Raw genomic sequence first — 14,652 nt, forward strand, 5'->3', positions numbered from 1 at the left:
CCTCACTGAGGCACCAGACGACCAGGGCTCCCAGGCTTACCAGTGTGGCTTGTGTTGGCTGCCCCTCCCCAGCCTTGCTGCCCACCAGCCCCACCTCCTGGTCAGCTGGACGTACAGCACAGGCTGTAACCGCCTCTACAGTCACATGATCAGACTGAATCCGTCTCCTCCTCCTCCATTGGTATCTGAGGAGCCATCGCCATCCTCACCCAGCCCAGTCCACAATGACCAGTGGGACCAGGAGGCTGATAGGGCCCGTCGTCTCAACCCTGTCCCCTATGACCTTGAGGCCAAACTGGGATCGAGGCGAGGCGGGTACACTGACCACCTCCAGGCCCACTTCGTCTGCCAGGTCTGTGTGTTTTGTGAATATAAGCACATGACAAATCTCTGTTCTTTACTGTAACATATGGACAATAAAGTTGTATTGTATTGAAGGTCTCCAATGAGGGCTCTGAGGGCTACCAGGGCTACCAGGGCTCTGAGGGCTACCAGGGCTACCAGGGCTCAGGGCTCTGAGGGCTACCAGGGCTACCAGGGCTCTGAGGGCTACCAGGGCTACCAGGGCTCTGAGGGCTACCCAGGGCTACCAGGGCTCTGAGGGCTACCAGGGCTCTGAGGGCTACCAGGACTCTGAGGGCTACCAGGGCTCTGAGGGCTACCAGGGCTCTGAGGGCTACCAGGGCTCTGAGGGCTACCAGGGCTCTGAGGGCTACCAGGGCTCTGAGGGCTACCAGGACTCTGAGGGCTACCAGGGCTCTGAGGGCTACCAGGGCTCTGAGGGCTACCAGGGCTACCAGGGCTCTGAGGGCTACCAGGGCTCTGAGGGCTACCAGGGCTCTGAGGGCTACCAGGGCTCTGAGGGCTACCAGGGCTGAGGGCTACCAGGGCTCTGAGGGCTACCAGGGCTCTGAGGGCTACCAGGGCTCTGAGGGCTACCAGGGCTCTGAGGGCTACCAGGGCTCTGAGGGCTACCAGGGCTCTGAGGGCTACCAGGGCTCGGCTACCAGAGGGCTCCGAGGGCTACCAGGGCTCTGAGGGCTACCAGGGCTCTGAGGGAGGGCTCTGAGGGCTACCAGGGCTCTGAGGGCTACCAGGGGGCTCTGAGGGCTACCAGGGCTCTCCGAGGGCTACCAGGGCTCTGAGGGCTACCAGGGCTCTGAGGGCTACCAGGGCTCTGAGGGCTGCCAGGGCTCTGAGGGCTCAGGGCTACCAGTGTGCCCTGTGTCAGCTGCCCTTTTTTGGTTCTGGTGTGTTTTGCAGTTTGCTTTTGACTTGGTATATACTTAAGCATAAATATTGTCTATGCAGGGTTGGGGTCAATTCCATTTCAAGTCAGTCAATTCAGGAACAAACTGAAATTCCAATTCTGTTTCCAATTTTTTTCTCATAGAAGGCAATGAGGTAAATTTAGAATTGATGTCGGAATTTCAGTTTATTTCCTGTATTGACTGAATTGAAAAGGAATTGACCCCAACCCTGCATCTACACTAGGTAAACACCAACTGAAAGAGGACTGTCAGATTAAAGGTTACCACACAGCCTATTCATGTGAATCCTATCTTACCTTTTTATTCATCAATTAATTTGCTCTGCATTTGATGAATTGAAATACAATTTCAATTAAACATCATTCATCTTTGTGCCTTTGAAAATGTGCACTGCTTCACTAAATAAATGAGTTGTATCCGTCACACGCGCACACTCACACTCACACGCACGCACACACACACACACACCTTGTGACAATGTGTGCGTGAGTGTGTGTATGACAGAGCCACAGTCAATCACACTCTGTCACGCGTGTTGTTTGGTTATCTGACCTAGACACATTTAGCCAGGTAATCACATGATAATACTCTTTGACGGATGGACGGAGGGAGGGAGGGAGGGAAGGAAGGAAGGAGGGAGGGATGAAGGAGAGGAGAGCAAGAGGACCCAATCCTGTCATTCACATTACTGAAGGAGAAAGACTGCATCTCCTATTTCTTTCTTTAGTTTTTGGTTTTGTACCGGACAGCTGAAGGTAAGGACAACGCAGATCAATTATCAGTTTGAACTCTTTGCACAAAATAGAAGGTGAGATTGGTTGATGACCTACTCGTTGACTGTGTATCCTTAAAGTAGGTGACACCTCTTTTCCCTCAGTGTGATTGGCTAGACTTGAATAGAAATCTTTTTTTTTTTGTGAGTGTGTGACAACTGAGTAACTTTCCACATTTTTCTCCAGTATGTCGAAGACCCCATCCACCACGTCTGCAGCCTCTGTAACCTCGGCAACGTCTGCAGCCTCTGTAACCTCGGCAACGTCTGCAGCCTCTACAGACAGGTAAGATCATCTGAGACAGGAGAATTCACAGCAGGGAACGACAGTGGGAATGTTGGTCAACAATAAAGTTATTGAGAGACATTGGAACCACACTGATATGTTGCCTGCGGCTGACAAAGCGGTTGTGATGCACCTGATGTCTTTGGCCCAAAATCATTTCAATTCATTTGGTGTCTTCAACACAATACCTGGATCGTTTTTTGTTTTGTTTTGTTGTTGCAGAAAATATCTCTGTTTTTATCACAACTCTTGTACCAAATGCATTTCACTTCAGCTGTAAAACTTGAATGTGTACGCGGGGCCATTGAGTGATGACCTTATTTCTATGCATTCACCCCATGGTGATTATGTTAAGTCAAGGTGGTAAGATGGTATGTAAGTATCCTTGCACCAGCATTGGCATGTGTGAGCAAGAATGGCTCATAGAACGGCCATCTCCTGTTTCTGTAACGTGAGGCAGCTTGATGAACAAGTACACCACCTGGAGTGGACATGACGCTAGTCTATCGCAGAGCATTACCCCCAATCTATCCGCTTAATGCTGAGTGCCAAGCAGAGACGCATTGTCTCCCATTTTTACAGTCTTTTAGTGTTACTCCCAACCTTCCAATCTCAGGGTCGGACACTCTAACCACAAGGCCACTGAGCCGGTAAGATAGCGCTTGTCAATGTCTCTAATATGAACCCCTGTGTTCTCTTGGCTCCTAGCAAAGGTGGTAAATCCTCCCAGAAGTCCTCAGCCTCGGGTTCGGAGTCGGCTCCCAAGAAGGTGTCTAAGAAAGAGCAGAAGAGACAGGACATGGAGAAGATACACACCACCCTGCTCTGCAGCGTGTTTGGAGCGGTATACACACAGCTACTTTACCCTTTGACCACTAACCCATAATCCTGACCTATAACCCCACACCACTTAGTGAGCGACATGCTAGGCTAACAGCAGGCTGGTGTTTGGTGGGGAGTGAAAAGTCAGGGAAGCTGCTATTTTAGCTGAGCTTCTGATCTTTGCATGCCGATGTATGTGAGTGCGTGCCTGCTTATCTGCCAGCATGCTACATCCGTGCCTTCCTGTGTGTATGACTGTGTGTTCGTGTGTGTGTGTGTGTGTGTGTGTGTGGCGGGGGGTAGTAATGATCCTCTAAGTTACACACACAGAGTAGTTATCCTCTCACCACTCATTAGGATTAAGGCTAGAAGATGCTGGAAGAGCATCGAACAAAAGGGGAAAGGTATACGGTTATTTTAATAATGTTTAGACCAATTGATGTGTGCATGTTTTATGAACAATTGCTGTTGTCTTACTTTGAAATGTTTCTTGACATTGTGAAACTTAACCCGGGGACATCGATTAAGGAAAGAAGAATTAAAATCAGAACTTAAAACTAGATCGTATTGAGCATGCAGTGTGAGCATGCAGTGTGAGCATGCAGTGTGAGCATGCAGTGTGAGCATGTCGGCTGTGCGTATCAACACAACAGGTTGAATGTTTTCCCAGAGAAACAGGATGGAACTCTTAATGATTTAATCCACCATGAGAAGGAAACGTCCTTAACTGTACCTGTCCCCAATCCCTCACTAATTTACCTCACTACAGTACCAGAATGATCTCCTCTTACACAACAGTCTAAATCTAACATTTCCTGTCCTAAACTTCCAGCCATAAGCATCTGTTTTTGTCCCATCGTCTTCAAGGTTGCCCCTATCCACATTGTAGTAGGATCTTCTGCAAGTCATGCGCTATAATATTACACAAAATGTAAGCCTGGTTGAAGTATTGTCAGACAGTGTTGTTTCTCCCTCTCTAAAACACCTCTCCCCTGCTGTCTTCCTTTAGGAGAGAGAGTTGGCTCAAGCTGAGTTGGATGGTGAGTCTTCTTAGCACAGTGATGTTGCATATACAGTAGAATGCTTTATTTTAAGTACGTTGACCAGTAGCACCACTCAATACATTGAGCTCGTATTACTCAAGTTAGGATTCAGCCAGACATTATATTTGTAAATTGGGGGTAGCTTTGAGTCATCCATAGAAATAGCATGACTAGAATGGACAAAACACCCCTCAGACCACAGAACTTTGACAGTACTGTCAGGGGTAGAATCAATATGGCCGTCAGCCCAGCCATCACAGAATGTTGACTTAAATGGGAATGTTCTTTCTAGTAATTCGACTTCCATGGTGTCATCATCACCTTCTGACCTCTAACATTTGACATTTGGAGCAGAGCTGGACTTTGCCTTCAAGGAGTTTGACTACGACTGCGACGGCTACCTGAACTACAAGGACGTGGCAGAGTGCATGAGGACCATGGGCTATATGCCCACTGAGATGGAGCTTCTGGAAATAGTACAACAGATTAAGATGAGGAGTGAGTGTCTTATAACTGTTATATAGCTGTTATGGACCTGTTACAGACCTGTTATAACCTGTTACAGACCTGTTATAACCTGTTACAAACCTGTTACAGACCTACTATAACCTGTTATAGACCTGTTATAACCTGTTACAGACCTGTTACAGATCTGTTGTAACCTGTTACAGACCTGCTATAACCTTTTATAGACCTGTTATAACCTGTTACAGACCTGTTACAGATCTGTTATAGACCTGTTATAACCTGTTACAGATCTGTTGTAACCTGTTACAGACCTGCTATAACCTTTTATAGACCTGTTATAACCTGTTACAGACCTGCTATAACCTTTTATAGACCTGTTTTAACCTGTTATAACCTGTTACAGATCTGTTGTAACCTGTTACAGACCTGCTATAACCTTTTATAGACCTGTTATAACCTGTTACAGACCTGTTACAGATCTGTTGTAACCTGTTACAGACCTGTTATAGACCCATTACAGACCCGTTACAGACCTGTTATAGACCTGTTTTAACCTGTTACAAACCTGTTTTAACCTGTTACAGACCTGTTATAGACCCGTTACAGACCTGTTATAGACCTGTTACAGACCTGTTTTAACCTGTTACAGACCTGTTTTAACCTGTTACAGACCTGTTTTAACCTGTTACATACAGACCTGTTATAACCTGTTACAGACCAGTTACAGACCTGTTATAGACCTGTTACAGACCTGTTTTAACCTGTTACAGACCTGTTTTAACCTGTTACAGACCTGTTTTAACCTGTTACATACAGACCTGTTATAACCTGTTACAGACCAGTTACAGACCTGTTATAGACCTGTTACAGACCTGTTTTAACCTGTTACAGACCTGTTTTAACCTGTTACATACAGACCTGTCAAAACCTGTTATAGACCTGTTACAGACCTGCTATAATCTGTTACAGTACTGTTATAACATGTTACAGACCTGTCAAAACCTGTTATAGACCTGTTATAAATCTGTTACAGACCTGTTATAACATGTAACAGACCTGTTATAACCTGTTATAGACCTGTTACAGACCTGTTATAACCTGTTATAGACGTTTTATAACCTGTTATAGACCTGTTACAGACCCGTTATAGTTCTGCTGGAGATCAAGATGAGGATTGTGTGATATGACTGCTGAAGAGGGAGAAAGAGAGATGGAGAAAGACAGAGAGAAAGACAGAGAGGAGAACAGATACAGACTCATGTCAATGTAGTGACATGACTGACATGACTGACATGACTGTTGATTGGTGTGTTGGTCCAGTCCCTATCTGTGTCCTGATTGTTGATTGGTATGTTTCTCTGCAGTGGGTGGTCTGATGGACTTTGATGACTTCTGTGAGCTAATGGGTCCCAGGATAATGGGGGAGACTGTTGACATGCTGGGGCTGAAGGAGCTCAGATCAGCCTTCTCTCAGGTAAGAGATTGAGATTGGAACCAAAGGAAACTACAAATAAAAACACAGGCATTATAAGTCAAACGTTCATCCTCCAGCGTTTACATCGGTGCATGATTGAGCTGACCTACTCTTCCTCAAATTCAGATTCATCCCTCAACCAATATTAACTCACCTGTTTACTTACTCACCCCCATCCTCTCGTCCTCAACATCCTCTCTTCACCTCTCCCCTCACTTCTCCTCATTCCTCCTCACTCCTCCTCACTCCTCCTCTCACCCCTCCTCACCTCTCCCCTCACTTCTCCTCATTCCTCCTCTCACCCCTCCTCACCTCTCCCCTCACTTCTCCTCATTCCTCCTCACTCCTCCTCTCACCCCTCCTTGCCTCTCCTCTCACCCCTCCTCACCTCTCCCCTCACTTTCTCATTCCTCACTCCTCCTCTCACCCCTCCTCACCCTCCCCTCACTCTGCCTCCTCACTCCTCCTCACTCCTCCTCTCACCCCTCCTCACCTCTCCCCTCACTTCTCCTCATTCCTCCTCACTCCTCCTCTCACCCCTCCTCACCTCTCCCCTCACTTCTCCTCATTCCTCCTCACTCCTCCTCACTCCTCCTCTCACCCCTCCTCACCTCTCCCCTCACTTCTCCTCATTCCTCCTCACTCCTCCTCTCACCCCTCCTCACCTCTCCCCTCACTTCTCCTCATTCCTCCTCTCACCCCTCCTCACCTCTCCCCTCACTTCTCCTCACTCCTCCTCTCACCCCTCCTCACCTCTCCCCTCACTTCTCCTCATTCCTCCTCACTCCTCCTCTCACCCCTCCTTGCCTCTCCTCTCACCCCTCCTCACCTCACCCCTCTCCCCTCCTCACTTCTCCTCTCAGTTTGACCAAGACTGTGATGGGAAAATCAGTCAGGATGAGATGAAGGAAGCGGTGAAGTGTTTTCTGGGGGAGAAACTGAAGAAAGGAGAGCTGGAAGATATCCTCAAGGAGATTGACATCAATGGAGATGGAAGCGTCGACTTTGATGGTGAGGAGATAATTGTGCACACACACAGACGTGGAGGAAATACTCAAAAAACATTCAGGATACACACACAAAAGTACGATCACTTACAGTTCCAGTCAAAAGTTTGGATACACCTACTCATTCAAGGGTTTTTCTTTATTTTTACTATTTTCTACATTGTAGAATAATAGTGAAGACATCAAAAATATGGAATCATGTAGTAACCAAAAAAGTGTTAAATAAATCCAAATATATTTTAGATTTTAGATTCTTCAAAGTAGCCACCCTTTGCCTTGAATGTCACTCTTGGCATTCTCTCAACCAGCTTCACCTGGGATGCTTTTCCAACAGTCTGCTGAGCACTCGTTGGCTGCTTTTGCTTCACTCTGCGGTCCAACTCATCCCAAACCATCTCATTTGGGTTGAGGCCGAGTGATTGTGGAGGCCAGGTCATCTGATTCAGCACTCCATCACTCTCCTTCTTGGTCAAATAGCCCTTACACAGCATGGAGGTATGTTGCGTCATTGTCCTGTTGAAAAACAAATGATAGTCCCACAAAGCGCAAACCGGATGGGATATAGCTGCAGAATGCTGCGGTAGCCATGTTGGTTAAGTGTGCCTTGAAATGTAAATACATCACAGACAGGGTCACCAGCAAAGCACCCCCATTCAACCATGAAGATCTGATTCACACAGTCTCCTCTGAACAGTTGTTGTTGAAATGTGTCTGTTACTTGAACTCTGTGAAGCATTTATTTGGGCTGCAATTTCTGGGGCTGGTAACTCTAATGAACTTATCCTTTGCAGCAGAGGTAAGTCTGGGTCTTCCTTTCCTGTGGTGTTCCTCATGAGAGCCAGTTTCATCATAGAGCTTGATGGTTTTTACGACTGCACTTGAAGAAATTGTCTAGATTGCCTGACCTTCATGTCTTAAAGTAATGATGGAGACATGAAGGTCAGTCATTTCTCTTTGCTTATTTGAGCTGTTCTTGCCATAATGTGGACTTTTACCAAACAGGGCTAACTTCTGTATACCACCCCCTACCTTGTCACAACACAGCTGATTGGCTCAAACACATTAAGAAGGAAAGAAATTCCACAAATGAACTTTTAAGAAGGCACACCTGTTAATTGAAGTACATTCCAGGTGACAACCCCATGAAGCTGGTTGAGAGAATGCCAAGTGTGTGCAAAGCTGTCATCAAGGTGAAGGGTGGCTACTAATCTCAAAAATATGTTGATTTGTTTAATACTTTTTTTTGGTTACTACATGATTCGATGTGTGTTATTTCCTAGTTTTGATGTCTTCACTATTATTCCAGAATGTATAAAATAGTAAAAATAAAGAAAATTCCTGGAATGAGTAGGTGTGTCCAAACCTTTGACTGGTACACACACACAACATTCTCAGTGGTGGCCAAACATGTTGTGGCCTTTCTAATTTCCCCTCTCTTGCCTCCCAGAGTTCGTCATGATTCTGTCCATTCGATAAGCGCTGGAAGACCTGAGAGGACGCTATATCGTTTTAATGAATCTTGTTAGACTAAGACGAGATAACATTGCATGTGTGCATCTGTGTGTACTACTACACATGTACTACCGTTTAAAAGTTTGGGGTCACTTAGAAATGTACTTGTTTTTGAAAGAAAAGCATTTTTTTTGTCCATTAAAATAACATGAAATTGATCAGAAATAGAGTGTAGACATTGTTGATGTTGTAAATGACTATTGTAGTTGGAAACGGCAGATTTTTAATGGAATATCTACATAGACGTACAAAGGCCCACTGTCCGCAACCATCACTCCTGTGTTCCAATGGCATGTTGTGTTAGCTAATCCAAGTTTGTCATTTTAAAAGGCTAATTGATCATTAGAAAAACCTTTTGCAATCATGTTAGCACAGCTGAAAACTGTTGTTCTGATTAAAGAAGCAATACAATTGGCCTTCTTTAAACTAGTTGAGTATCTGGAGCATCAGCATTTGTGGATTCAATTACAGGCACAGAATCGCCAGAAACAATAACTTTCATCTGAAACTCGTCAGTCTATTCTTGTTCTGAGAAATTAATGCCATTACATGCGAGAAATTTCCAAGAAACTGAAGATCTCGTACAACGCTGTGGACTACTCCCTTCACAGAACAGCACAAACTGACTCTAACCAGAATAGAAAGAGGAGTGGGAGGCCCCGGTGCACAACTGAGCAAGAGGACAAATACATTAGAGTGTCTAATTTGAGAAACAGATCCCTCCCAAGTCCTCAACTGGCAGCTTCATTAAATAGTACCCACAAAACACCAGTCTCAACATCAACAGTGAAGAGGCGACTCCGGGATGCTGGCCTTCTAGGCAGAGTTGCAAAGAAAAAGCCATATCCAGACTGGCCAATAAAAAGAAAAGATTAAGATGGGCAAAAGAACACAGACACTGGACTGAGGAACTGAGACTGGTGTTTTACGGGTACTATTTAATGAAGCTGCCAGTTGAGGACTTGAGGTGTCTGTTTCTCAACCTAGACACTAATGTACTTGTCCTCATGCTCAGTTGTGCACCATGGCGAGTTTCAAAATAAAGTTATTTGTTTCTGGCCATTTTGATCCTGTAATCAAACCCACAAATGCTAATGCTCCAGATACTCAACTAGTTTAAAGAAGGCCAGTTTTATTGCTTCTTTAACCAGAACAGCAGTTTTCAGCTGTGCCAACATAATTGCAAAAGGGTTTTCTAATGATCGATTGGCCTTTTAAAATAAGACAAGATCATATCCATGCCTAATGACGTAATGTGTATATCAGATCTAAGAATGAGATATACTCCTCCCCATCCTCTCTTCTCTTCTCACCACTCCTGCTCCCCATCCTCTGTTCCTCCCAACCTCTCCTGCCCCCATCCTCTGTTCCTCCCAACCTCTCCTGTTCCCCATCCTCTGTTCCTCCCAACCTCTCCTGCTCCCCATCCTCTGTTCCTCCCAACCTCTCCTGCCCCCATCCTCTGTTCCTCACAACCTCTCCTGCTCCCCATCCTCTGTTCCTCCCAACCTCTCCTGCTCCCCATCCTCTGTTCCTCCCAACCTCTCCTGCTCCCCATCCTCTCCTGTTCCCCATCCTCTGTTCCTCCCCTCTCCTGTTCCCCATCCTCTGTTCCTCCCAACATCTCCTGCCCCCATCCTCTGTTCCTCCCAACCTCTCCTGTTCCCCATCCTCTGTTCCTCCCAACCTCTCCTGCTCCCCATCCTCTGTTCCTCCCAACCTCTCCTGCCCCCATCCTCTGTTCCTCACAACCTCTCCTGCTCCCCATCCTCTGTTCCTCCCAACCTCTCCTGCTCCCCATCCTCTGTTCCTCCCAACCTCTCCTGCTCCCCATCCTCTCCTGTTCCCCATCCTCTGTTCCTCCCAACCTCTCCTGCTCCCCATCCTTTGTTCCTCCCAACCTCTCCTGTTCCCCATCCTCTGTTCCTCCCAACCTCTCCTGTTCCCCATCCTCTGTTCCTCCCAACCTCTCCTGTTCCCCATCCTCTGTTCCTCCCAACCTCTCCTGTTCTCTCCTCTATACCCAGTCCCTGAGAAAAGACATGAAGGTGTGCACGTTGGGAAAGAGTATGAACTTTAATGTATTTGGGTTATTTATCTATTTATTGACACTGATGTGATATGACATGTAGATAAGTTACCATATTGCTATTTTAATAAAGAATTTGAATTTCATTATGAGTGACAACTACAGACAACAACAAAAAGTTAAAATTTTCTTTCTGTCTCGGTATGAACTTAACTTCTGCAAACAACTTGGCAAAGTTGACCATTTAACATTATTTCTAAAACGTTTTACATATTGTATGCAGTCAACCTCAAGTCTAAATGTCAACGAAAATTTAAACCAATACCCTTAAAGGAATAGTTCAGCGATTTTACATATTTTTGTCTCCTCCCCATGAAAAGCTGTGTATTTTAACAAAACCAAAGTGTGGATTAGTCATTCCTTGTCTGTAGACTGATTTCAAAGTTAGGAAAAAAATATCTAAATATGTAAAAATGGCTGAATTACCCCTTAACGCCAAGTAGATATTCTGTTCTCAGCTAAACTCCAGCCAAACCATCACTCCCAACGGTAATTCAACAATTCAGCAATATTTCCAACATATCATGCAGTACTAGCCTAATATTGTAACAAACTAGAGTTTTTCTCAGTTCACATGGCCAGAAAAAAACCTTGGCCCCTAAGGATATCTGCAGAAAGTCTTGTCGTCTGGCACAAATTCAACACTTGAAAAATAAATAAATGAAAACCCACTTTTATTTTTCCCCCAACCGATCTAAGTCACATGAGCGGGAAATAGAAATAACAATGGCTTCTTTGCATCATCAACTGACTAGAGGCAATATATTTTTAGAGAGACAGTTCAGCGATTTTACCTTCAAAGCAGTCTATGGACCAAAAGATTGGCTGAACTATCCCTTTAAGTATGTTTTGTAAACCCTCATGACGTCAGACTGAAGTGTACAGGTCTTGGTAAAGGCCTTCATACTGTAACTGTCTTAATTAACAACAGTCTTTGATAAGTTGAGTTACAGTGCATTCGGAAAGTAATCAGACACCTTGACTTTTTACACATTTTGTTACGCTACAGCCTTAGTTTTTCCCCCTTATCAGTCTGTCATTATATATTATCTGTAAAGCAAAAACAGGTTTAGAAATGTTTGCACATTTATAAAAAATACAAAACTGAAATATCACATTTACATAAGTATTCAGACTGTTTACTCAGTACTTTGTTGAAGCACTGTCAGCAGTGATTACAGCCTCAAGTCTTCTTGGGTACGTACGACACTACAAGCTTGACACACCTGTATGGGGAGTTTTTCCCATTCCTCTCAAGCTCGGTCAGGTTGGATGGGGAGCATCGCTGCACAGCTATTTTCAGATCTCTCCAGAGATGTTCGATCGGGTTTAAGTCCGGGTTCTGGCTGGGCTACTCAAGGACATTCAGAGACTTGTCCCAAAGCCACTCCTGCTTTGTCTTGGTTGTGTGCTTAGGGTCATTGTCATCAAGGATCTCTCTGTACTTTGCTCCGTTCATCTTTCCCTCAACCCTGACTAGATTCTCAGTCCCTGCTGCTGAAAAACATCCCCACAGCATGATGCTGCCACGGTTCACCGTAGGGATGGTGCCAGGTTTCCTCCAGACGTGATGCTTGCCATTCAGGCCAAAAAGAGTTCAATCTTGGTTTCATCCGACCAGAGAATCTTGTTTCTCATAGTGTGAGAGTCCTTTAGGTGCCTTTTGGCAAACTCCAAGTGGGCTGTCATGTGCCTTTTACTGAGGAGTGCCTTCCGTCTGGCCACCCTACCATAAAGGCCTGATTGGTTGAGTGCTGCAGAGATGGAAATAAGGCATTTCGTTTTTTTATTTTTAATAAATTAGCAAACATTTATAAAAAGCTGTTTTCGCTTTGGCATTCTCGGGTATTGTGTGAAAATTGCTGAGAAAAAAATATATATTTAATCCATTTTAGAATAAGGTTGTAATGTAACAAAATGTGGAAAAGGTCCAGGGGTCTGAATAGTTTGAATGCACTTTGTGTGCGTTGATTGTTAATGCAGCTTATGTATAACATACATATTTATTGAGTCAAGAAAACAAAAGTACAATATGAGCGAAGGCGTCAGGAAACCCATCCCATATCACGGCTAGACATTCAACAGACTATGACAACTCCTCTGTGTGGCAAAGCTTTTAGGGAAGTCGGCACGATGGTGATATTATTGAGCTTTTGATCAGAATGCCATCCCATACTGTGAGCGAGTGTGTTTCACTGTGCCCCCCCCCACTCTCAAGCAAAACAAGTCCAAGTCTCCTCTCCTTCCAACTGTCTCCCATTGTAACGGCAACAGTTCTGGTTTCTCATAGCAACATCCGTAGAAAAGTCCAGCATCCAACTACACTTAGATATCCAAAACAAATGTTTATACTTTATTATAATTTTAAAAAATGTATTTTTTTACATTTGTTTTGAATAGACCTACCTAGTTGTTCCTGCCATAACCAGCACTCTAGATGCACTGTTGTGCACAGGGTTGATCTAACTACACTTCTTTGGTGAGTTCGTCAGCGAACTCGGCCATGATGTTGTGAACCCAGATGTCCCTCTCCTCCTGCGAGGTGTCAACCAGGAAGACGGTCAACTTCCTGTCCCAGGGGTGATGCGCATCCTGTACGGCCTCCAGCTGGGCCACCAGCGGCTTCTTCTCCACATGGTTCCGGAACAAGATGGAAGCCTCCTCTGACCACTGCCTCAGCTTCACTCCTATTGGTGGAGAAGAAATGTTAGCCAATCAACAAGCTTCATACGAAAAAAACTATCCTCTGAATTATGTATGAGAAATAGGCAAGTAAAAATTTTAATTTCATGAAATGGGAAAAAAAGTAAAGTAAAACATTTATATCACATATATCTTTTAAAGCAGAGGTGTCAAACTAATTTTGTCCCAGGGGCAGAATTCGATCTTCAACAAGGTCCGGAGGGCCACACTTAAAATTTCCTCGCGGTCATAATTAGCAAAAAAGATAGTCCTCTATTAATCATTTTGGGAATTTTCTATGCTCCCTGACAGTCTAGGTTTAATTTCAGTGATAATTAGAGAGGTATAAAAATGGTTTAAATTAAGTCCATTATCCTTTCTACACAGTTTAAATGTGGTTTTAATCCATTTAAATGAGTTCCTCCGTCCACCAAAAACAGTTCCCCCTTCCGGATCTGGCCCGTATGTGACACCCCTGCTCTAAACTCATGATTAACACTGAAGTCATTTCTCAGTTCATTTGCTATCCTGGCCACCAGAGGACTCCCTACTCAAACAATCTGTATGTTCATAATTAATGGACTTATCTAGACATTAACAAGCTCAAGGACCATGTGACACATTCCAGAGGTATTTGTTCACAACAACACAGCCATATAAGGGACATAACTCTTTTTCCAAAATGTGCAGATCAGAAGAACCACTTGTTTCTGATTCTTTTGCAGTCTGGGTGCATTTTGAAGTCTACGCTATATGGTTGCCTGGGGCAACTCTCCTTAAGTTACCTGCGAGTTGTGCGGTGATGCCCTGGAATGGTAGCAGTCGGAACTCCTGTATGAGGGGGCGGAGCTGTGTGCCGCTGACCAGCTCATGTTTACCATAGTCCAGTTCATAGACCGACACCAGACCATTGGTTAACACCCCCTTCACCAGCACACGGTGCCAACTGGGAGGGCACAGAGAGGTCAATTAAGCAAGTTAATTCAATCAAGAGGTTTGTTAATTCAAGTTCATCCTTAGCCTGGGTGCCCAATTTAGTACACTGTTAATGAATGCAGTCAGACTATCTTACTAGAAGACCTACCCAAATCCCTCATACACACTCCTGGGCTACAGTGGCCCAACACACTCCCGGGCTACAGTGGCCCAACACACTCCCGGGCTACAGTGGCCCAACACACTCCCGGGCCCGGGCTACAGTGGCCCAACACACTCTCAAAAACATT

The 14,652-nt window shown here is 44.9% G+C and overlaps 2 protein-coding genes across 3 annotated transcripts in view; one reads left to right on the top strand and one right to left on the bottom strand.

Annotated features, from left to right (window-relative positions):
• Positions 1-109: 109 nt before the first annotated feature.
• LOC112259752 (calcium-binding protein 2-like) lies at positions 110-8,782 on the top strand. 2 transcript variants are annotated; one of them, XM_024434379.2, is made up of 8 exons: positions 110-352; positions 2,231-2,329; positions 3,038-3,173; positions 4,161-4,191; positions 4,549-4,692; positions 6,027-6,136; positions 7,000-7,147; positions 8,591-8,782. In XM_024434379.2, the coding sequence occupies exons 1-8, from the start codon at positions 225-227 to the stop codon at positions 8,617-8,619; spliced, it is 825 nt and encodes a 274-aa protein (XP_024290147.1). In that variant the 5' UTR covers positions 110-224; the 3' UTR covers positions 8,620-8,782. The 2 variants fall into 2 exon arrangements, with proteins under 2 accessions (XP_024290147.1, XP_024290148.1); XM_024434380.2 differs by lacking the exon at positions 110-352 and adding an exon at positions 1,930-2,026 and having other exon boundaries at positions 8,591-8,780.
• Positions 8,783-12,469: 3,687 nt separating this feature from the next.
• LOC112259777 (tudor domain-containing protein 7B-like) overlaps positions 12,470-14,652 on the bottom strand; it is a 40,435-nt gene continuing 38,252 nt past the window's right edge. The window contains exons 18-19 of the mRNA XM_042328176.1: positions 14,212-14,372; positions 12,470-13,431 (exon numbers count right to left, since the gene is read on the bottom strand). Coding sequence (XP_042184110.1) covers positions 13,211-13,431; positions 14,212-14,372 — 382 coding nt within the window. The 3' untranslated portion in view covers positions 12,470-13,210. The remainder of the gene's footprint in view (positions 13,432-14,211; positions 14,373-14,652) is intronic.

Source organism: Oncorhynchus tshawytscha, linkage group LG10, assembly GCF_018296145.1.
Source record: "Oncorhynchus tshawytscha isolate Ot180627B linkage group LG10, Otsh_v2.0, whole genome shotgun sequence".
Taxonomy (NCBI): Eukaryota; Metazoa; Chordata; class Actinopteri; order Salmoniformes; family Salmonidae; genus Oncorhynchus; species Oncorhynchus tshawytscha.